Raw genomic sequence first — 25,455 nt, 5'->3', positions numbered from 1 at the left:
TGTGGTGTTGGCCTGGGTGGCACGCATGGTTGACACTACCTCCCGCTCCTGCATACGGTTGGACTCCTTCAGCTGCACCTGCGCCAAATGCTCGGCGACAACCCCTCATGTAGTCCCTCATTCTGCGACTGCATCTCCACTATAGATGGGGCTGTCTGTTCCAAAAACCCAAGACCCGTCTGGATGGCAGATAGTTCCTGGGTCGGCCTGCCCTCCCACCGTCCGCCCCTTCGGGTGTTTCTACCTCCTCCTGCTGCACCGGAGCAGCTGTGTGGTACATAGATACATAGAAGATAGAAGTAGTTGGAGGCCTTTTGGCCCTTCGAGCTGCTCAACCATTTATCACGATCATGGCTGATCATCCAACTCAATAGCCTAATCCTGCTTTCTCCCCATAGCCTTGATTCCATTCGCCCCAAGTGCTATATCTAGCCTCTTGAATATATGCGATGTTTTAGCATCAACTACTTGCTATGGTTATAATTCCACAGGCTCACCACTCTTAGGGTGAAGAAATATCTCCTGGTTCTGGACACACCCACCATTGGGCACATCATCCCTGAATCTACCCTGTCTAGTCCTGTTAGAATTTTTATAAGTCTCTATGATATTCCTCCCTCATTCTTCTGAACTCCAGCGAGAACAATCCTAACCTGGTCAATTTCTCCTCATATGACAGTCCTGCAATCCCTGGAATCAGTCTGGGAAACCTTTGCTGCACTCCTTCAAGAACAAGAACATCCTTCCTCAGAAAAGGAGACCAAAACTGCACACAATATACTGGGTGTGGCCTCACCAAGGCCCTGCATAATTGCAGCAACGCATCCCTACTTCTGTACTTAAAATCTCTCGGAATGAAGGCCAACATACCATAAGCCTTCTTTACCGCCTCCTGTACCTGCATGCTTACCTTCAGCGAATGGTGCACAAGGACACCAGGTCCTGCTGCACACTCCCCTCTACCAATTTATAACCATTCAGGTAGTAATCTGCCTTCCTGTTTTTGCTTCCAAAGTAAATAACCTCACACTTATTCAAATTATATTGCATCTGCCATTGATTTGCCCACTCGCCCAACCTGTCCAGATCAAGCTGTAGAATCCTCGTCACAGTTCACCCTCCACACCCAACTTGGTATCATCTGCAAACTTTGAGATGTTACATTTTGTTCCCTCATCCAAATCATTAATGTATATTGTGAATAGCTGGGGTCCTAGCACCGATCCTTGTGGCACCCTACTAGTTACTGCCTGCCAATTTGTGCAGCACGGTAGCACAGGTGATTAGCACTGTGGCTTCACAGCGCCAGGGTTCCAGGTTCGAATCCCTGCTGGGTCAATGTCTGTGCAGAGTCTGCACCTTCTCCCCGTGTTTGCGTTTCGTCCGGGTGCTCCAGTTTCCTCCCAGAGACCAAAGACATGCAGGTTAGGTGGACTGGCTATGATAAATTGCCCTTAGTGACCAAAAAAAGGTTAGATGGGGTTATATGGGGATAGGGTGGAAATGAGGGTTTATGTGGTTCGATGCAGACTCGATGGGCCGAATGGCCTCCTTCTGCACTGTATGTTCTATGTTCTTAATTTGAAAAGCACCCATTAATTCAGTCTTTGTTTCCTCTTTGCCAACCAGTTTTCTATCCACCTCAATACACTTCCCCTAATTCCATGCACCTTAAATGTGCACAATAACCTCTTTTGCGGGACTTTGTCAAACGCCTTCTGAAAGTCCAAGTGTACCACATCGACTGGCTCCCGCTTGTTAATTGTACTGGTTACATCTTCAAAGAATTGCAACAGATTTGTCAAGCATAATTTCCCCTTCATAAATCCATGCTGACTCTGACTGATCTTGCCACTGCTTTCTAAATGTTCCGCTATAAAGCCCTTGATAATGGATTCAAGAATTTTCCCCACTCCTGATGTTAGGCTTACTGTTCTATAATTCCCTGGTTTCTCTCTACCTCCCTTTTTGAATATTGGAGTGACATTAGCTACCCTTCAATCTGCAAGGACTGTTCCAGAGTCTATAGAATCCCAGAAGGTGACCACCAATGCCTCCACTATTTCCAGAGCCACCTCCTTAAGCACTCTAGGATGCAGATTATCAGACCGTGGGGATTTATCCGCCTTCAATCCCATCAATTTTCCCAGCACCATTTCTTTAATAATGTTGATCTCCCTCTGTTCTTCCTTCTAACTAAACCTTTCATTCTCCAACATTTGAGGTATCAGATTTGTGTCCTCTTTTGTGAAGACAGAACCAAAGTATGTATTCAATTTCTCAGCCATTTCATTGTCCCTTATTGTACATTCCCCTGTTTTTGGTTGTAGGGGGCCTGCATTTGTCTTTACCAATCTCTTTCTCTTCACATATCTATAGAAACTCTTCGTGTCAATCTTTATGCTCCCTGCAAGTATACTTTCGTACTGTATTTTCCCCTTCTTAATCAGTACCTTCGTCCTTCTTTGCTGAATTCTAAACTACTCCTAATCCTTTAGACTTCTTAATTTTCTTGGCCTATCTGTATGCTTCTTCCTTGGATCAGATATTGTTTTTAATTTCCTTTGTATGCCATGGATTTGCCGTTTTACCCATTTTGCTTTTGTGCGAGACAGGAATTAACAGCTGCTGCAGTTCCCCCATGCTTTCCTTGAATGCTTGCCATTGCCTAATCACTGCCATCCCTTTAAGGAACTCTCCGCAATCTATCAAGGCCAAGTCACAGCTCATATCTTCATAGTTTCCTTTACTTATTTATTAAAAACATTTTTTTTTAAAGAATTTAGAGTACCCAATTCATTTTTTTTAAATTCAGGGGCAATTTAGTGTGGCCAATTCACCTACTCTGCACATCTTTCGGGTTGTGGGGGTGAAACCCATGCACACACGGGGAGAATATGCAAACTCCACACGAACAGTGACCCAGAGCCGGTATCGAACCTAGGACCTCGGCACCGTGAGGCAACAGGGCTAATCCATTGCACCACCGTGCTGCCCATAGTTTCCTTTATTAATATTGAGCAACCTGGGGCAGCACGGTGGCACAGTGGGTTAGCACTGCTGCCTCACGGCGCCGAGGTCCCAGGTTCGATCCCGGCTCTGGGTCACTGTCCGTGTGGAGTTTGCACATTCTCCCCGTGTTTGCGTGGGTTTCGCCCCCACAACCCAAAAGATGTGCAGGGTAGGTGGATTGGCCACGCTAAATTGCCCCTTAATTGGAAAAAAAGAATTGGGTACTCTAAATTTAAAAAAATAAAATAAAATATTGAGTAACGTAGTCTCCAAATCACCGACTTCAGTCTCCATCTTGAAAATAAATTCTATTATGTTATGGTCGCTCATCCCCAAGGGGTCTCGCACAGCCAGATTGGCAATAATTCCCTTCTCATTATACAGTACCCAGTCTAAGATGGCTGGCTCTCTCGTTGGTTCCTCCACATATTGGTCAAGAAAACCATCCCGTATACATTCCAGTGCGCACCAGATAGTGTCCCAGAAGCCTCTTCACTAACATGCCCAACTGAGTGAATGTCTCTGGGATGGTGGAGGGTGTTGTAGATAGCTGTGATGGAAAATTACTGTCATCCTCTGACCCAAGCTCCGGGTGCATGTTTAGAGGTGGGCTTGTGGGTGGTGTAGGGTGAGGGTGGTGGTGGTGTGTGGGTGGTGTAGGGTGAGGGTGGGATGGAGGTAGTTTAGGGTGAGGGTGGTGAAGGGTGTGGGGCTGAGGGTTGTGTGGAGGTGGGTTTGGGGTGGGATTGGCACACATGTCATGGGGAACCGCAGTTAGTGCTGCCAATTCATCCTGGCCACCCTGAGGATGCTGCGTAGTTTCTTCCGGCACTGTTGGCTGGTCCGGATGATGTTGACCACGGCGCTGGCAGCCTCCTTCTCGGGCCCGGGTACAGGGTCACCCTCCTCTCCTCCACTGCGTCCAAGAGGATCTCCAGCTCAGTGTCTGCGAAACATGGAGCTGTGCGTCTTACTGCCATCTTGTTGGCTGGAATGGTGTGTGTGGGGAGTGAAGTGTGAATATGCAGCTGCAGCTCGTCAGTCACAAAACCAGCGAATCTGGTACCGTTCCTCATTAGAATCGATTATGTTCCACTTGGCGACAGTGCTAGCCCCTCAACATTAGCAGAATCGGTCCAGGTGTGGCACCCGTTTTGCTGTCGTGAAAAACCACAGAGTCTGCGTTGGCGCACTTAGACTCAGATTTGGAGCATCCTGCTGACAACATTTCAAAGGGCCTGATAACAGAGGGTAATGATTTAATTATTTTTCAAAGGAATCAGGAGAAATGTTTAATATGTTGAAAGGGAATTTGCAAAATTGAAAAGGAAATAATTTCCTCATATTGACTGGAAATCCCTTAGGGTTAGGGGTCTGGATGGTGAGGAATTTGTTAAGTGTGTCCAAGAAGGTTTTTTGGAACAATATGTGCATAGTAAAAATCTTAACAACTATCAACACCAATACTCCCAACAGATACAATATTCTATAAGTAAACCTGAATCTTTCCTTATGAATATCCATATGACAAAAGACCCTTTTTAACACGGAGATCAGGTTTAAATTCACTACTGAGAACAGTGACCAGTTTCAAATCACTAAATGAACATTCTTTAGCTTGCAGAGATTCAGACACATCTGGCTGTGTCTACAAGCATCTTCAAATCTAAAACGAAACTAAACACACCCTGTAGCAAACAGCCTAAAGTGAAAGTAAAAGCAGACAGACAGCCCAGCTCCACTCACACTCTGACATCACTGACAAACACCCATTTCTTAAAGGCACATCCACTACTGCTATTTTTATAAACACCCATTTCTTAAATGGATTCTCACATGACAGGGTAGCAGTGGAAGGGTGTTTTTCTCAAATGGAGGTGTGCAACTAGTGGTGTTCCGCGGAAATCAGTACTGGGACCTCTGCTGTTTGTAATATATATAAATGACTTGGAAGAAAACGTAACGGGTCTGATTCGCAAGTTTGTGGATTATACTAAGATTACAGGAGTTGCGGATAGTGACGAAGAAATAATCATAGATATCATAGAATTTAAAGTGCAGAAGGAGGCCATTTGGCCCATCGAATCTGCACCGACTCTGGGAAAGAGCACCCTACCCAAGGTCAACACCTCCACCTATTCCCCATAACCCAGTAACCCCACCCAACACTAAGGCCAATTTTGGACACTAAGGGCAATTTATCATGGCCAATCCACCTAACCTGCACATCTTTGGACTGTGGGGGGAAACCGGCGCACCCGGAGGAAACCCACGCACACACGGGGAGGATGTGCAGACTCGACACAGAGGGTGACCCAAGCTGGAATCGAACCTGGGACCGTGGAGCTGTGAAGCAATTGTGCTATCCACAAGGCTACCATCAGAGAATACAACAGGATATAGATACGCTGCAAAATTGAGCAGATAAATGGCAGATGGAATTTTACCCGGACAAATGCGAGGTGATGCATTTTGGTAGATCCAATTCAGGTGGGAACTATAAAATAAATGGCAGAACCATAAGGAGCATAGCGACACAGAGAGATCTGGGCGTGCAGCTCCACAGATCGTCAAAAGCGACATAGGTGGAAATGATGGTAAAGAAAGTAAATGGCATGCTTCACTTCATAGAGCGGCGTGTCGAGTATAATAGCTCGAAATTATGTTCCAGTTATATAGAACATTCAGTTTGACCACATTTGGAATACTGTCCAATTCTGGCCACCACACTATCAGAAGAACGTGTAGGCTTTGGAGAGAGCACAGAAGAGGTTTAAGGATTTTGCCTAGTATGGGGTATTATCTATGAGGAGAGATTGAATAAACTAGGATTGTTCTCCCGAGAGAAACGGAGGCTGAGGGGCGACTTGATAGAATTTTCTAAAATTATTAGGTTTATAGATTGGGTGAACAATTGGAGGCTTTTTCCCAGGGCGGAAATGACAATTACAAGGGGGCACAAGTTCAAGGTGAGGGGGGACAGGTTCACTGGAGATGTATGGGGAATGTTTTTTACACAGAGGGTGGTGGTAGAACAAAGAACATAGAACATTACAGCGTAGTACAGGCCCTTCGGCCCTCAATGTTGCGCCGACCTGTGAAACCACTCAAAAGCCCATCTACACTATTCCCTTATCATCCATATGTCTATCCAATGACCATTTGAATGCCGTTAGCGTTGGCGAGTCCACTACTGTTGCAGTCAGGGTATTCCACACCCTTACTACTCTCTGAGTAAAGAACCTACCTCTGACATCTGTCCTGTATCTATCTCCCCTCAATTTAAAGCTATGTCCCCTCGTGCTAGACATCACCATCCGAGGGAAAAGGATCTCACTGTCCACCCTATCTAATCCCCTGATCATCTTGTATGCCTCAATTAAGTCACCTCTTAACCTTCTTCTCTCTAACGAAAACAGCCTCAAGTCCCTCAGCCTTCCCTCATATGATCTTCCCTCCATACCAGGCTACATTCTGGTAAATCTCCTCTGCATCCTTTCCAATACTTCCACATCCTTCCTATAATGCGGTGACCAGAATTGCACCAGAATACTCCAAATGCGGCCGCACCAGAGTTTTGTACAGCTGCAACATGACCTCATGGCTCCGAAACTCAATCCCTCTACCAATAAATGCTAACACACCGTACGCCTTTTTAACAACCCTCTCAACCTGGGTGACAACTTTCAGGGATCTTTGTACATGGACACCAAAATCTCTCTGCTCATCCACACAACCAAGAATCTTACCATTAGCCTGGTACTCTGTCTTCCTGTTATTCCTTCCAAAGTGAATCACCTCACACTTCCCTGCATTGAACTCCATTTGCCACCTCTCAGCCCAGCTCTGCAGATTATCTATGTCCCTCGGTAACTTGTAACATCCTTCGGCACTGTCCACAACTCCACCGACTTTAGTGTCATCTGCAAATTTACTCACCCATCCTTTTACGCGCTCCTCCAGGTCATTTAGAAAAATGACAAACAGCAGTAGCCTCAAAACAGGTCCTTGTGGTACACCACTAGTAACTGGACTCCAGTCTGAACATTTCCCATCAACCACCACCCTTTGTCTTCTTCCAGCTAGCCAATTTCTGATCCAAACTACTAAATCACCCTGAATGCCATGCCTCCGTATTTTCTGCAATAGCCTACCGTGGGGAACGTTATCAAACGCTTTGCTGAAATCCATATACACCACATCAACTGCTTTACCCTCATCCACCTGTTTCATCACCTTCTCAAAGAACTCAATAAGGTTTGTGAGGCACGACCTACCCTTCACAAAACCGTATTGACTATCTCAAATCAAATTATTCCTTTCCAGATGATTATACATCCTATCTCTTATAAACCTTTCCAAGACTTTTCCCACAACAGAAGTAAGACTCACTGGTCTATAGTTACCGGGGTTGTCTCTGCACCCCTTCTTGAACAACGGGACAACATTTGCTGTCCTCCAGTCTTCTGCCACTATTCCTGTAGACAAAGATGACTTAAAGATCAAATCCAAAGGCTCAGCAATCTCCTCCCTAGCTTCCCAGAGAATTCTAGGATAAATCCAACCCTGCCCAGGGGACTTATCTATTTTCACTCTTTCCAGAATTGCTAACACCTCCTCCTTATGAACCTCAAGCCCTTCTAGTCTAGTAGCCTGTATCTCAGTATTCTCCTCGACAACATTGTCTTTTTCCTGCGTGAATACTGACGAAAAATATTCATTTAGCACCTCTCCTATCTCCTCGGACTCCACACACAACTTCCCGCTACTGTCCTTGACTGGCCCCACTCTTACCCCAGTCATTCTTTTATTCCTGACTTATCTATAGAAAGCTTTAGGGTTATCCTTGATCCTACCTACCAAAGATTTCCCATGTCCCCTCCTGGCTCTTCTAAGCTCTCTCTTTAGGTCCTTCCTAGCTAACTTGTAACACTCGAGCGCCCTAACGGAACCTCCACGTCTCATCTTTACATAAGCCTCCTTCTTCCTCTTGACAAGTATTTCAACTACTTTAGTAAACCACGGTTCCCTCGCTCGACCACTTCCTCCCTGCCTGACAGGTACATACTTATCAAGGACACGCAGTAGCTGTTCCTTGAACAAGCTCCACATCTCCACATTGTGCCCGGGATGGGCACAATTTCCCTCCCCATCCAATGCATCCTAAGTCTTGCCTCATCGCATCATAATTGCCATTCCCTCAGATCTCACTCTTGCCTTGTGGTATATACCTATCCCTTTCCATCACTAAAGTAAACGTAATCGAATTGTGACACTATCTCCAAAGTGCTCACCTACCTCCAAATCTAACACCTGTCCTGGTTCATTACCCAGTACTAAATCCAATATGGCCTTGCCTCTCGTTGGCCTATCTACATACTGTGTCAGGAAACCCTCCTGCACACATTGGACAAAAACGGACCCATCTAAAGTACTCGAACTATCGTGTTTCCAGTCAATATTTGGAAAGTTAAAGTCCCCCAAAACACCAACCCTGTTACTTATGCTCCTATCCAGAGTCATCTTTGCAATCCCTTCCTGGAACTCTGGAACTTTTCGGAGGCCAATAGAAAATCCCTAACAGGGTGACCTCTCCTTTCCTGTTTCTCACCTCAGCCCATACTACCTCAGTAGACGAGTCCTCATCAAACGTCCTTTCTGCCACTCTAATACTGTCCTTGACTAACAATGCCACCCCTCCCCCTCTTTTACCACCTTCCCTGAGCTTACTGAAATATCTAAACCCAGGCACCTGCAACAACCATTCCTGTCCCTGCTCTATCCATGTCTCCGAAATGGCCACAACATCGAAGTCCCAGGTACCAACCCATGCCGCAAGTTCACACACCTTGGGTCACACGTCGGGTGGGAGAATCGTGGGAGTGCCGGGCAATTCACGCCACCCCGCCCAGGCACCCGCACGCGATTCTCCCACCACCCCCCCCAAAACGATGTGTCGCGTTTTGCGACAGGCCGCTCGGAGAATCGCCGCTCCGGTCCGGATGGGCCAAGCGGCCTGCCTAATGCGACCGGTTCACGCCGGCACCAACCACACCTGGTCGCTGGCGGCGTGAACAGCGCGCGACCGCTGCGTGTGGGGCCTGTGGGGGACGGAGGGAGGTTCGAGCACCGGGGGGTGCTCAGGAGGGGTCTGGCCCGCGATCGGTGCCCACTGATCGTCGGGCCGGCTTCTCTGAAAGACGCACTCTTTTCCCTCCACTAAGATTAATGCTCCATATCTTGCGGGGAGGACGGCAACTGCGCATACGCGGGTTGGCACCGGCCAACCTGCGCATGTGCGGGTGACGTCATTTAGGCGCTGCCGGCCGCATCATTCAGGCGGCACCACTTAGACGCGGGCGCCAAGGCCCGGCGCGCGAGATTGACGCGCTGCCACTCCTCGCCCCCTGGGGGTGGGCGAATAGGGGGCGAGGAGCGGCCTCCGACGCCGGAGTGAAACACTCCGGTTTTCACTCCAGCGTCGGCACTTTGTCTCCCTTTGGGAGAATTGCGTCCCTTATTCCGGATGCTCCTGGCATTGAAGTAGACACACTTTAAACCACCTTCCTGCCTGCTGGTACACTCCTGCAACTTTGGAACCTTACTCATGACCTCACGACTCTCAACCTCCTGTCTACTGGAGCTACAATTCAGTTTCCCAATCCCCTGCTGAACTAGTTGAAACCCTCCTGAAGAGCATTAGCAAATTTTCCCCCCTGGATATTGGTACCCCTCTGGCCCAGGTGTAGACCACCCCGTTTGTAGAGGTCCCACCTACCCCAGAATGAGCCCCAATTATCCAGGAATCTGAAACCCTCCCTCCTGCACCATCCCTGTAGCCACGTGTTCAACTGCTCTCTCTCCTTATTCCTCGTCTCGCTAGCACGTGGCACGGGTAACAACCCAGAGATAATAACTCTGTTTGTCCTAGATCTAAGTTTATACCCTAGCTCCCTGAATTCCTGCCTTACATCCCTATCCCTTTTTCTACCTTTGTCGTTGGTACCTAAGTGGACCACGACTTGGGGCTGCTCCCCCTCCCCCTCAAGGATCCCGAAAACATGATCCGAGACATCGCGGACCCTGGCACCTGGGAGGCAACACACCAACCACGAGTCTCTCTCGTTCCCACAGAATCTCCTATCTATCTCCCTAACTATGGAGTCTCCAATGACTAATGCTCTACTCCTCTCCCCCACTTCCCTTCTGAGCAACAGGGACAGACTCTATGCCAGAGACCTGTACCTCATGGCTTACCCCTGGTAAGTTGCCCCGCCCCCAACATTATCCAAGGCGGTATACTTGTTACTGAGGGGAATGACCACAGCGGATCCCTGTACTGACCGCTTCCTCCCAGCCCCTCTCACTGTGACCCATCTATCTTTATTCTTCGAAGTAACTACATCCCTGAAGCTACTATCTATGACCACCTCTGCCTCCCGAATGATTCGAAGTTCATCCAGCTCCAGTTCCCTAACATGGTTTCTGAGGAGCTGGAGATGGGTGCACTTCACACAGGTGAAATCAGCAGGGACACTGACGGCGTCCCTCACCTCAAACATTCTGTAGGAGGAGCATTGTACTGCCTTCCCAGCCATCCCCTCTAGATAATACAAGAAAAAGAAAGGATACCTGATATTCACTCAACCCCTTAGGTTATAGGAGGTGGAAGGGTGGGGGACACTACAAGTGTAGTGTCTCGGGTTTAGCAACTGCCCAACTTATATACAGTAAGAAGTCTTACAACACCAGGTTAAAGTCCAACAGGTTTGTTTCAAACACGAGCTTTCGGAGCGCAGCTCCTTCCTCAGGTGAACTTATATACAGGTACTAACAAATCTTCCAAAAAATCCCCACGGCCGACTTCCTGCAGCTCTAAAGGTAAGTTTTTAAAGAGGTAAATTTACCTTCTCGACAGGCTTCTGGACACTGCTCCCGCCGAAAATCTGGTAGTCAGATTTGGTAGGCACTGCCAAGTGACGTGGTTGAGGCACATACGTTTGTGACCTTTAAGACTTATCTGGATAGGCACATGAAGATGGGGTATAGAAGGATACAGACAGTTGCTCTAGATAGGGCATGTGATCGGCGCAGGCTTGGAGGGCTGAAGCTGTATTCCTGTGCTGTATTCTTTTTTCTTTGAAATGATCGATAGACTCTTCTTTTTTAGAACAGTACAGCACAGAACAGGCCCTTCGGCCCTCGATGTTGTGCCGAACAATGATCACCCTACTTAAACCCACGTAACCCGTATACCCATAACCCAACAATCCCCCCATTAACCTTACACTACAGGCAATTTAGCATGGCCAATCCACCTAACCCGCACATCTTTGGACTGTGGGAGGAAACCGGAGCACCCGGAGGAAACCCACGCACACACGGGAAGGACGTGCAGACTCCACACAGACAGTGACCCAGCCGGGAATCGAACCTGGGACCCTGGAGCTGTGAAGCATTGATGCTAACCACCATGCTACCGTGAGGCCCCTGTCTTCTGTAAACATGATCGAAACACATAGCGTTCATAAAATTCATTCTTTCTGGGGTGCAATGTTCATCAAATCTTCAAATTACTTTGGCTGTGGCCAGACTGTGGCAACTAGGGGCTTTTCACAGTAACTTCATTTGAAGCCTACTTGTGACAATAAGCGATTTTCATTTCATTTTTAATTTCATTTTATTTCATTTTCATTCTTTCAAAACTTTTACTATCTTCATCGTTTGCAAATTTAGACGTATTAAACACAGCATTTGCCACTGTTAGGAGCATCATTACCTTATGTGAATCTGATTGATCACCTAAATTTACTGCAGTAAGAAAACAGATTAAATTTTGTTTAAACACACGTCATTGCTGTCCATATTACCATGAATTCTGAGACTCACTGGTGGCTTCAACAGCTCCATGTAGTTCATTCATACAGTCTGCAAAATCTTCAAATATCTGTGGATCTCGTGACAGGCGTCACTCGATGATGTGATAGTTTTTTCTCAGTGTTTGCTATCATCCAGCCCTGGCGCCATGTAATGTTCTTGTCGGATGTCCTTATTTATATTACAAGAAGACTTGTAGCTAAAGCTACAAATGACTTATTAACATTAACAGTGGGTCAAATAGATATAACAAATACAAATAACAGTATGAACATGCACAAACCACTATTTCTCTCCCACCTGCCTAGTCAGTCTGAGGTCACCTGACTTTAACATTCACTTATATATTAATGGTTGGCGGGGGATGGGGGAACTTCGGCTGGGAAAGCACCCTCCCCAGGGGAGGCTGCCAGGGGAAGCGGGAAGAGGGTTGGGGGGGTGACACTGGTGGGGGGGGGGGGTTGGAAATCGCTTGTGGCTCCACCATGCCAACCCCTGGATCATGTGTACTCATTCCAGGGCACCCCTTGTCCCTGCCCCTCTGCCCCATCGACTACCGTAGCCCCCACTGACTGCCGAGGCATTTAGCCATGCGGCCAAAGGCTATTGATAATATTAATTTGGCAATCATGATTAAGTAAGCCTTCACAAAACCCATCAGGCCCGGGTAAAACCCAGAGGGGGAGGTCCACAACGGCCCAGGTTGGTCATTTGAACAGATGACGAACAACGCGTGCCTCAGGAAGCTCGGCCTCAACAAGGTGACAGTCAAGCACCTGTGCCATGTCCTTGCAGACTCAGCACCACTGCCGTTCTGAACCTTTACGCCTCGAGATCCTTCCAGGGCTTGAGAAGGGATCTGTGAGGCATCTCATGGGTCACAGCCCACAAGTGCAACCAACAGGTCACGGATGCCCTATTTTCCCTCGCAGAAAACTATATAAATTTTGACATGGACCAAGCCCAACAGGATGCCTGGGCAGCAGAATTCTCTGCTATCTCCAGAATGCCCCAGGTTCAGGGGGTGATAGACTGCGTGCATGTCACCTTGCGCACACCGGGCCATCTGGGAGTGCCCTACATGAACAGGAAGGGTTTCCATTCTCGGAACATACAGCTCGTGCGTAACCACCACATGCAGATCATCTGCGTGTATGCATGCTTCCCAGGGAGTGTGCATGACAGCTACATTCTGGGGCAATTCGACATCCCTGGCCTCTTCAAGGATGAGCTCTTGGGAAATAAGGAGTACCTGCTGAGGACCTGGTGAATGATGCCAGTACAGAGCCGGACTGAAGCGGAGACCCAATATAATGAGGTCCATGTGGCCACCCGGGCTGTTATTGAGCCGTGCATTGTATGAAGCGGAGGACCAGCCAGAGGCTGCAGGAAGGCAGCACCAGCGAGGATCTGGCAAACCCAGAGGGCCAGACAGGCCATGATACTCGACCACTTCACGTTGGGCATGGCCTGGTCAATCATCGCTACTTACCCACCCCCACCCTCATTTCCCACCCACCCAGGCTATGTGCCATATTACTCCAGTGTGCTGGGACTGTGTCGACACCATCAGCAGGTCACTGCCGAGGGCAGGGGGGGTGATGATAACCCACAGAGAGCTGAGCGCCAGTGTTCCTCAATCTATGTCAGTCTCATCCCTGCCTGTCTGCAGAGTGCTCGCTCACACTCATCACCTGCACGTGGTGTGCCCGGGGAAGGAGAAATGCCGAGAATGATGGGTCAAGGGTTCGAAGATAAAGTGACAGTAACGTAATGTGTGTAATAAAGTGACAGAGCCGTCATACTGCTTGTGGTCAAGGGTTCTTAATGTGTCACAGGTATCCAACAATCGGATGGGACAGTGGCAGAGTGGTAAGCATTGCTGCTTCACAGTTCCAGGGACCTGGGTTCAATTCCGGCGTCGGGTGACTATCTGTGTAGAGTTTGCACTTTCTCCCCATGTCTGCGTGGGTTTCCTCCCACGGTACAAAGATATACAGGTTAAGTAGATTGAACATGCTAAATTGCCCCTTAATGTCCAAAAGGTTTGGTAGGGTTACTGGGTTACGTGAATAGGGTGGAGGCGTGGGCTTAAGTCGGGTGCTCTTTCCAAGGAGCGGTGCAGACTTGATGGACCGAATGACCTCCTGCACAGTAGGGATTCTATGACACTTTCCCGCTGGTGCCTCCCACTCTTCCCCCCACCCCTTTCGCCTTTTTTCCCCCTTCCTCCGGTGCTTCAATGATCCACAACGCGCTTAAGCCATCCTTGCTCTACCGCAACGTGTAGGTGTGTCCCCAGGATGCACATCGGAGGTGGAGGCAGCCAGCAGCTTACCATGTCCCATGGCCTTCGATGCCCCTGGCAGGCGTCCTCTGTTGGCTCTGGGGCCAGAGGTCCCTGGCGCACTTGTCGAGGGCTCATGCACAGCCTGTTCCATTAGAGGAGTAGAACTCAGGGGAGCTGGTGGCCACCATCCCCACCCTATGCAATGGGTCTGGGTTGGCACCCGGCACCCCCTCTTCCCACTCGGTGCCCATAGGCCCCAGGGTTCACCTCGGGACGAGGGGCAACATGGTTCGAACCCTGCCAAGGCCTTTAGCCATAGCCACCACTGACTGTGCCGCACGTTGGAGACCTTCACACATGCTGCTGACATTGTGCACCAGGCTTTCCACTGCTGTCGTCATCCTAGCAGTGTTGGCCTTGGTGCCACTCATTGTCGGCAACATCTCAAGCGCCCATAGCCTTTGGGTCTCCTCCAATTGGCTATGGACCGGCTGGAGTGTCGGTGATATCTCCCTCTGAATGTCCCAGCGATTGCCTAACGGCTCCATCAGCTCTGGGTATACCTATTCCTCGGCTCAGCATCTGGATGGGACGCAACTAGGTCTTGGGATCCAGCAGACCTCCGACTACTGTCTCGCCTCGGCATTCCTACCTCCACATGAGTGTGATGCTCACCAGATTGTGCCCAAGAACCCTGTCCACCAAAGTTTCTCACCAAGGTGCATGTATCTTCGCTGGTGGAGGGTGGAGATTATAGCTGTGCCGCATCAATTGTGACATCCTTGGAGCTCTCCTCGGAGGGGGTCTCGGAGGCCACCCCGGATGGGCCAACGCCACTGGCTGGAGGACCTGCGAGAGAATAGACATATGGTCAGTGGAGGGATGTGCCAGTCAGTATGACAATAAAAACTCACGTTTGACAGATTCTCCGGGTGGGGCTCAGTGGATCCTCACCTCCGCACTGTAGTGTGTGCCAACCTCTGCATTGGTGACGGCCCTGTGCTTGGCCACCCCAGTCAACTCCAGGGCCCGTTCCTCGAAGATGGGGAGGATACTTATGTCCAGCATCTCTCTGCCAGTCTGGGCTCTCTCCCAGCGATTGTGGGAGAGCTTCTCCTGCGGAGACACAGAGAGGGCATCGTCAGCCACACGCACGGTTCACAGTATTATAGGGGAGGCTGTGAAGGAAGGGTTGGAGGAGTGTTGAAGGGAGTGGGGGATGAAGGGAGAGTTGGTGGCTGCATGGACGGTTGGGATGGGATGCTTCCCTGGAGGCGTAAAGGTCTCGGGGAGGGGGGTGGCATTGGTGTTTACTCATTCATGTTGCCGGTGTAGGTCATTGCCCTTCTTCCTGCACTGGAGGCCAGTCCTCCTGGTCATACTTCCTAAGCTCACGGCTGCAGCCACTTCATCCCAGGCGACATTGCCTGCCCTGTGACTCACCCTCTGGGACCCTTGGGGGAACAGGACATCCCCCTGGCCTTCACAGCATCCAGGAGCCTCCCCAAGTTTGCTCCTCCAAATCTTGGGCAAGTCTTCCTGGCGCCATCGCTGTAAGCTGTGCAAGTGCTGTTCGACCTTGTTCGCGGAAGGCTGGCAAGCGTGCTCCCGGTGAATTGGCTGGCTGGGCAGCTTGCGGCAGTTCCCGCTCTCTACCACACTTAGAAATCTTTCTGGAGAATCGCCCCCAGGAGAATTTTTTTCTTTCAGAGTGTTGTGTGACTTTAGAATTCTCAAGGCGGTGGAAGTGGGATCATTGAATATTTTTAAGGCAGAGGTAGACAGATTTTTGTTCGGCAGGGGAATCATAGGATATCAGGGTTAGATGGGAATGTGGAACGCAAACAGATGAGCCATGATCTTACTGAATGACGGACCGGGCTCACAGAACAAAATGGCCTGCTGCTGCTCCTATTTCAAAAGTTGTTAAACTTTGAAGGGAAAATGAACCAGAGAGTACTCCAAATGAAATATAGCAGTTCATTTTAGAACAAGTGTGGACAGTAGATATAATGCATTCATCTTCATATTTTAGGTGTCCTCAATAATTTGTACTAAATTTTGTATTCCAGCCAAAAGAAGCTAAAAAGGTTTTTAAGAACTCCAGGAGGAAATCTAACTTGCCCAATATTTCTATGAAATATCATGAACTATCAGAAGTTTCATCACATTCATTCACAAATACTTCATCAGTTGAGAAGATCAGATGTAAGTTTTCTTCAGATTGTGACAAAAATCATGCGTACATTTGTATATAAAATCAAATCTGGTTGTCTTCTGCTTGTTTACAGCATAAAATATCCATGGACCTAGATTCTAGATTGACTAGGTAATATGAGTAATATGAATAGGGCAGCAATGCAACACAGTGGTTAGCACTGCTGCCTCACAGCGCCAGGGACCCGAGTTTGAATCCGGCCTTGGGTGACTGTGAAGTTTGCACGTTGTCCTCCTGTCTGTGTGGATTTCCTCCGGCTACTCCTGTTTCCTCCCACTGTCCAAAGATGTACAGGTTATGTGATTGGCCATGCTAAATTGCCCCTCAATGTTCAGGGATGGGCAGGTTTGGTGGGGTTACAGGGATAGGGTGGGGGTGTGGGTCGAGGTGAGGTGCTTTTTCAGAGGTTTGGTGCAGATTCAATAGGCCAAATGGCCTCCTTCTGCACTGTATGGAACATTCTATGGAGCACAAATAGATTTTGGTTAATTATTCATGTCTTTTTGGATAGTTTTTATCTAGCATGCCCAGTTTTTCTATCCTTTGAGGAATGTTTACAATATCTGCTCTGCAATATTTACTCGGCTTAACTAATAAACCGAATGTGACCAATTCCTGCCACAGTAGTGATACCATCTCTCTGACTCCTTGGCTCCCTCGCCCTTACCTCCTCTCTCAGACTTCACTATTCCTGCCATTGCTTCCCCCTGCTCTCATAAAAGAACAAAGAACAATACAGCACAGGAACAGGCCCTTCGGCCCCTCCAAGCTTGTACCGGTCATGAGACCAACCATTGCATAAATCCTCAGCACTTTCTTATGCCATATCCCTCTATACCAATCTTATTCATGTGTTTGTCGAGATGTCTTTTGAACGCAGTTAATGTATCTGCTTCCACAACCTCCCCTGGCAATGCGTTCCAGGCACTCACCACCCTCTATGTAAAAAACCTGCTTCGCACATCTCCTCTAAATATATCGTCATTGTAAAACCCTTTGAATATAGAAAGTCAGAGAGATCTGGGCGTGCAGGTCCACAGATCTTTGAAGGGGTAAACGCAAGTGGACAAAGTTTAGAGGAGATGTGCGAGGCAGGTTTTATACGCAGAGGGCAATGAGTATCTGGAACGCATTGTCTGGGGAGGTTGTGGAAGCAGGTACATTAACGGCTTTCAAAAGGCATTTTGACAAACACATGGATTAGGATGGGTATAGAGGGATACGGCCCAAGGAAGTGCTGAGGTTCCTTCAAAGGAAAGGTTGGTATCATGACCAGTACAGGCTCGGAGGGCCGATGGGCCTGTTCCTGTGCTGTATTGTTCCTTGTTCTAAACATTGCCCTACGGACCTCAAACCTTTGCCCCCTGGTGACTGATCCCTCCACCCTGGGAAAGAGTGCCTGCCAATCAGGTCACCCCTCAACCTCCGTCTTTCAAATGAAAACAGTCCAAGTCTATTCAGCCTCTCCACATAGCTAACACTCTCCCGACCAGGCAAGATCCTGGTGAACCTCCTCTGCACCCTCTCCAAAATATCCACATCCTTCTGCACCCTCTCCAAAATATCCACATCCTTCTGGTAGTATGGCGACCAGAATTGAACGCAATATTCAAAGTGCAGCCTTACCAAGTGATGAGATCTACCATGAAATAGTTGCTTCCATCAATCTGCCCTTTGATGAATCGAAAGATCAAGTGAGATACATCACAATAAGATAAATGCAATAGGATAGGTAAAAGCGCGAAGAAGAACTCATTCATATTGTCATTGCAGTTTTAAACAATAGAGTGGGCAAGCATTGCATTACAAGCATTACAGCAAAAATTATTATAATTCTTAAAGAATCATTATTATAAAATATCAATTAATCAATTAATTGAATTTGGTTCAAGGGCCCGCCGGGACGTGTATTGAATTCGGGGCAGCAGGGTAGCATGGTGGTTAGCATAAATGCTTCACAGCTCCAGGGTCCCAGGTTCGATTCCCGGCTGGGTCACTGTCTGTGTGGAGTCTGCACGTCCTCCCCCTGTGCGTGTGGGTTTCCTCCGGGTGCTCCGGTTTCCTCCCACAGTCCAAAGATGTGCAGGTTAGGTGGATTGGCCATGCTAAATTGCCCGTAGTGTCCTAATAAAAGTAAGGTTAAGGGGGGGGGTTGTTGGGTTACGGGTATAGGGTGGATACGTGGGTTTGAGTAGGGTGATCATGGCTCGGCACAACATTGAGGGCCGAAGGGCCTGTTCTATGATTCAGTATTAATCTATTAGCAATATGTTAATAATACAGTCAAATAACATTTCAACAATAATATTGCAGTTCTATTTAATCTAATGGTAGTGCAGTGGTTAGTGTGAATTATTCTGACTGTTGGGCCCTTGCATTCAGTGAATAGTTGTTTATGCACTCCATACACTGGTATGTTATGTAAATGATGAATCCTGCTACACAGGAGTAAAATATTATTCTTACTGTGGACATTCCAGTGGGTCCCAACCACCCGCAAAGTTTCTCCCAGATATAGGTATCTGGGGGTGAATAAAGTTTCTTGATTTCCTTTTGGATATGTGATGCCAGATCTTTAACTTCATTGGAGTAATCTGGAATGAAAGTGCAACACTCCACACCAATCAGGGCGCAGCTGCCACCTTTTTCGGCCAGCACATAGTCAAGTGCCATCCGATTCTGTAAAGCCACGGTTCGAATTGCTCGCATTTCATCAGAGATTTTATCTAGGGCAGTGGCGGTGTAATCGGCTACGTTTTGTATGATGGTTGTTATTTTATTCAATTCTTTGGACACCCTTACTTCCCAATAGAAAGGAATAACTTTCGCATAAATTGCGTCTCGTAAGGTTATAGCACATTTATTTCTTCGAGTGGTTGGTTCTGAAACATAAGGGAGATGAGGAAGATGCCGGATGGCAGGTACTATGTATCTTAAAGAGCAAGATCCTGACCAGTATTTTGGGAGCCAAGAATATGCTTCGTCATTACACATAAAATAAGTTCCATTATAAGCACTCCATTCTAAGTACCAATGATCTGAGAATGTTTTATTATTTGTGATGTTGTGTATGCCTCTTATTGTTGAGGACCGTTCAGTTCTTTGTAATAAATTTTGTGTATGTTTATAAGCTGTGTTAACGCCAAATAATGAGTGCAAACACTATTGCCCATTTTCATCCCTTTAGAGTGATTACTAGTAAGGCATATCGATTCTTTTTGTTTAATATTAGTTGGGAGAATTTTATATTATATTAGGATTTTTGTTCGGGTTATATTTAAGTTGGTGCCATCCTGTAAAGGTGTTTAGTGGATAGCCTGCAGATTTCCACAAGTTAATACATTTCTTTAAATAAATCTTGTACCTTCCTTTTTCACATGAATATGCTCCAGAACGGACCACGACATAGCGAGGGACACTTTGATAGATGTACCATTCTGCTGTTTCTGAAGCATTAAAGGGGATAATTAAGAATGGGATAGCTTCTCCTGAGTTAGTAGGGGTTTCAGTGCATACCCAACAATTAGAAATGTTGAAATTTTTAGCATATATCTTAGATGTGTAAAGGAATGTGTTCTCATTCAGTTCTGGTGCAACATTTACAAAACCAATCAAATAACTGAAAATGAATATTACGGGAAACATTTTACAAACATTTCGCAAAACCATGATGAGCTTCTGTCGCTTCCTTCTGTGGACTAACCCCTGGACCCTTTTCCCAACTCCCCAAAGCACCATTCCAACCCCATGGCAACCCACCCCTGCAGAGGACCCCCACCCCCAACCAAGCACTTCGGTGGCAAGCCCAGGCTCATTGCCTGTAAGATGGCTAGTTACCTCCTTGGCACCCCACAAAAGCTTTTCCGCCAGGTTCGCGTTTTTCAAAAGAAATACTAATCGGCGAAAGCATGAGCACTTGCTGGGGAAGCAGCTGAATGACTGGAGGCCGTTGGATACGGGGTCGCTCTTGTCAATTGTATGGAAATGGGACTAATTGGTGATAATTGCTTTAAACGCATAATTTACAGTGCAGAAGGAGACCATTCGGCCCATTGAGTCTGCACCGGCCCTTGGAAAGAGCCCAATCCTTCACCCTATCCCCGTAACCAAGTTACCCCACCTAACCTTTTTGGACACTAAGGGCATTTTATCATGGTCAATTCACCTAACCTGCACATTTTTGGACTGTGGGAGGAAACCGGAGCACCCGGAGGAAACCCACGCACACACGGGGAGAACGTGCAGACTCCATGTGGTGAATGTAACTCCGTAATTCACACTGTATTGTATATACATGAGACCATGCATTTGTAAGCGCAGTTGCGTTGCCCGACCACTAGGGGAGTAGCGTTGGGAATGCTTAGAAGTTTGTACAGGGCACAACCCTTGGCTCTGCCCACGACTCCTCCCCTGGACTGCTGTATAAATACCAATGCTCAGAGCCAGTCGTTCAGTTCATCGAGAGTTCAGCGCGGAACAGGCTGGCTCTGTTGTAAGTAGATTAAAACCACTGTTCATATCTTAAAGCACGTGTCTAGTGAATTGATGGTTCCATCACTCCACACAAACAGTGACCCAAGCCGGGAATTGAACCTGGGACCTGGAGCTCTGAAACAACTGTGCTAACCACTGTGCTACCCCATGCTGCCCACAATCGCTGTGGCGAGATCCCGATTTTGACTATGGGAGCGAGCCGGTTGCATCACAAAATGCTTGGCGCCTGGCACAGATCTCCTTTTTAGCCTCTCCCGCTATTTACCGGCCTTGTTACACTTGAAAAAGAGCGTAACAAGGCTGGAGAATTGCACCCAGAGTTTGAACCCGAGGGAAAACGGAGTGGAGAAAAAAACGGTGAGAGTCTTAAAGCAGCAATACCCTTACAGAGGTAATACACTTAAAGTGACAACCGTAAAAAAAACACAGGTGTTGAGAGGAAAATTAGAAGACCCCAGATAGAGGGCAACGCTCAAAAAAAAGGTCCACTGGCAATAAAATCAATGAAGAGGCAACACAAGATCTCAAAGTTGGGGAATGAATGAGCCTCGAATTGGGACAATGAAAGATCCACCGGCCGTATTGCACTCTTGGTCGAGCGTGATGTGGTCGGTTGATGTCGGAAGAGACGTCCCGTCGGTTTCTTCAGCTTTGTGGGATCTACTCAAGTTCCACGAGGCGTCGGAGGCAAATCAACAAAACCAAATCAACACTTCCTCAGAGTCAGACCTAGCCAACAGTGAACCCAAAAGAGATTGGCTGAAGTTAAGACAAGTGGAAATAGTGGATTGAGTTGTGAAATGTATAAATCCTGTAATTGATTCAACTCAGAAGAAATGCAGAAATTAAAAACCTCAAAAGAAACTAGAAATTATTGTACATGAGGAGGAGTCAAAACAAAAAATCAGAGCTCTACAGAAGGCATTTAAAATAAGATGAAATGGCAGGCAGAAAATTTGGCGAGAAAAAAAGAAAGTCCCAATCTGTGAAAAATGAACAAAAAGAAGTTCAGAAGGAAATTTTTAAAAATTCATTGGAGAACAGACTGAATTCCATGAAAAAGCAAATTGAAAATAAGTCCAGTGAAGAATATTATGTTCCGTGATCTTGTCTTTGCAATGAATCGACAGAACTGCTGGTCACTTAACTAGAATGATGTACATGTGGTAAGCTAACAATCAGAATGCTATACAGACCAAATTATGATTGAGTTACATTAGATTCTCCTGGAACTACCCTTATTTGCGTCTGTTCTGGGATATGCCTTACAACCTTTTGATGATGGCTGTATGTCACATGACTGATGACTGGTGGGAAGTCGCACTGCGAGTGCATGAAATATTATTCACAGGCATATCACCACATCCCGTTTCCTTTGGAGATATTGATGTTTATGTACAAACATGATTAATATCTTTACTTTACATATTTGATTCATGTATGAACAAATTTAACTAGCGTGTCCATAGACATAATATGCCTGCTGGGTGTATGGGACATTTGTCCCATTTGTGCACAGTTCATTGTGCCTCCCTTGTGGGATCGCTCCTCTGATCACCTGGGCTGTTGCCAGTCTTTTTGAATACTGGTTTGCGTTCCGGTCTCTTATTTCGTATCCTTTTGACGCAATGCTTTTTGAAGGCCACACTGAACCTTGTTGGCCACACCTGCGTCACTAGGTTTTTTCTTTTTGCGTTTCTTCCCATGATGCTCTTTGCTGCTGCTGCTTCGTTGTACGTTCTCTGTCTCTGGGTTCTCAGTCACAACATCGACATCTTGTCTCTTGCTTTCATCAGTGGGATGTACGACCTTTCCCACTCTCCTTCTTTCCCTCTTTTTTGCTTTGTTGATACTTTGGTGAATGTTTCTCTTTCTGCTTTTGGGTTTGGCAACCCCTGTCTTACTGCTGGTTTGCACCATATGTGCAGAAGTGCATGGAACTTCGGTTGGGACTTCTCAAGCCGGCATGTTTCCGAGGGACTGTGTAGTCACGACCAAGTCTGTGCCCTCAACTGGTGGTTGCAGAGTCTCGCTCTCTGGCGCCTGGGTGGAAGCCACATTGTGCGCTGTCCCTTCTTGGCTCGTTAGAACATCTATTGATGGCTCCTCATCACTGGCGATTACGATACAAATATGCTCTGACCTGGAGGAGCCAGGCGATGGGTCATCCTGGTCTTGTGCTAGTATGTACGTGTGATTCGTCGAGCTACACAGCGGTATAGTCATCAGCTTCTCAAACTCATCTTCTGGTGGAGTAGCCTCGACCATCAGGGAGTCGATTATTAGAACCATTTCAGGGGCCTGAGATGATTCAGCATGTTGCTCTGGAGCCAGTTTCTCCAAAGTTGGTTTTATGTCTACTGCTTGCAACATTTCTGGCACAAGATAGCGGCTCCTGTTGACCGCTTAAAATGGCTGCCCGCACTGAGGATAGGTTTCTTATTGACCTGCATCACAGTGCTATGGCGCCGGCGTCCTCTTCCATGTTGGCGTCAAAATGTTTCAGATTGAGTGTACTGATTTGCTGTGCAGCCAACTGACTCGTATGACAAATCTTTGTCACGTTTTCCAATTTCAGGTCTTCCTCTCGTAACAACCTTTCACAAAGCTATATTTGCGAAATACCAAATACAATTTGGTCACGCATCACTAATAATTTAAGATCGCTGAAATTGCAGGACTGGGCCTTCAGCCTCATGTCGGTTACAAAACTGTTGAAAGATTCGCCTAGTTTCTGGGTACGCGTATGAAAAATGTATCTTTCAAATGTTTCATATTTCTTGGGAGATCAATGTCGATCGAAGTACTTGATCACTTCATCATATCTCTTGCCCTCCTCTTCACTCTCAAAAGCAAATGTATGATAGGTTTAATTTGCTTGTGGACCCGTCACCAGCAACGCAATTCGCCATTTGTCAGGCTGTGCTTGCAGGCCAATGGCTGAGACATGTTGCTGGATTCTCTGATTTTGAGACTAAATGCTGATGCCGGCGTGAGAACGGTGGTGTTTTATGGCAGGAGAAACGGCCCAACAGCTGCACCGATTTAGCAACTCTAAATGGTCCAGCACCATCGCCACGTGGAACGCAATCAGTTCCATGCAAAACAGCGGCGGATTCGCCGGGTCCGTAATTGCTGCACATGAGGCCCACATGCCGCAGCTGCACTTAAACGATCCTCCCCCCACACACACCGTCCCAGTCAACAAGATGGCTGGAAGGAGAGCAGCGACACGATTGAGGGAGCTGAGCTGGAGACCCTCCTGGACGCCATGGATGAGAGAAGGATAACTCTATACACCCGCCCCGGGAGGAAGGCCGCCAGGCACCACCGTTCGCCGTGCCTGGGCGCAGGTGGCAGAGGCAGTCAGCACCGTGGGCAATGTCATGAAGTGGCATGAAGTGCCGGAATAAATTGCACAATCTCCTCAGGGCGGCCAGGCTGAGTAGGCAGCACTGTGCCCCGGCACTAATCCCGCCTCCCGCCACATACCCGTACCTGGCTCCTCCCCCCGGGGACAGGCAAACCCACACCCTGCCCCACATGCCAGCACCCATGCCAGCAGCAATGGCCGGGTGCCCTGGCCACTGATGCCATCATCTACCCAATCCCTGAGCTGCTTGTGTCGGAACATCTAACACTGTTGTTGTGTATGTTTGGCACATACGCCGCGCGTAACCGCAGGGAGCGGAAGAAGATCGGGGGGGGGGACCACCAGACCTGAGGTCCTTCACCATGCCCAAGTCAAAGGCATGGACATGGCCCAGAGGAAAGGAAGGTCACCGAGGTGGAGGTCGGCGGCGGCCGAGCAAGTGAGACCCTGCTTAGTTGTGGATCCCCATGACACGTGTGTGGACAGCCCCCATCCACACCCTCCTCACCACATGCACCCCCTCACACACCTCACCCCCCTCACTACTTATGTTAGGTTTTCTGGTCCATGATTCCCTGTTTTCTCTCCACCTCCCTCCAGGGTGGTCCAGGCACCTGAAGGGCGTCTTCAGGACTCCGAAGTACCACTCGACCACACCACTGGTCGCTGTATGGGCATCGTTGTATCGGGTCTCTGCGTCAGTCTGTGGCCTCTGTGTAGATGTCATCAGCCACGATCTGTAAAATGTTTTGCGAAATTTTACAAACCCCACTCCCAATGGTGTCGCCCCCCCTCACACATCCCAACCCCCAACCTCCCTCTCCACCCCTACCTTTCTCCCACCCACCCCCCCACACCCACACCCTCCCCAAGTTCCCTCAGTGCTCCTCGACGTGCTTGACCCTCTTAGATCTACCACTACGTCTCAGTGTTTCCCCAGGATGCAAATCAGAGATGGAGGCTGCTTACCTTGTCCTGTCGCCTTTAATTCCCCTGGTGGGCGTGCTCTGGGACCTGAGGACCCCGACACACTTGTCAATGGCGCATGCACTGCCGTGCCACCCTGTCCCATGTGCTGACTGCAAGACGCAACCTCATCAGAGGGGTGGAACTCGGGGAGCTGGAGGCCACGGTTGTCACTCCATGGGACGGGTCCGGCTTGGCACCCAGAACCCCCTCCTCCTGACCACT

The 25,455-nt window shown here is 48.0% G+C and overlaps 1 protein-coding gene across 7 annotated transcripts in view; it reads left to right on the top strand.

The window, feature by feature from the left end:
* The window catches only part of LOC119969344 (synaptonemal complex protein 2-like), an 855,597-nt gene that overhangs the window by 520,117 nt on the left and 310,025 nt on the right, over positions 1 to 25,455 (top strand). For all 7 annotated transcript variants that reach the window (XR_005461337.1, XM_038802871.1, XM_038802868.1 and 4 more), the window contains one exon: positions 16,252 to 16,387. Coding sequence is in view for 6 of the 7 variants with exons in the window: in XM_038802871.1 (XP_038658799.1) it covers positions 16,252 to 16,387 (136 nt within the window). In the remaining variant the exon portion in view is untranslated. The remainder of the gene's footprint in view (positions 1 to 16,251; positions 16,388 to 25,455) is intronic.

This window comes from Scyliorhinus canicula, chromosome 7 (genome assembly GCF_902713615.1).
Source record: "Scyliorhinus canicula chromosome 7, sScyCan1.1, whole genome shotgun sequence".
Taxonomy (NCBI): Eukaryota; Metazoa; Chordata; class Chondrichthyes; order Carcharhiniformes; family Scyliorhinidae; genus Scyliorhinus; species Scyliorhinus canicula.
Note: the sequence above shows the minus strand (reverse complement) of the source record. Positions and strands in the feature narration are given on the sequence as shown.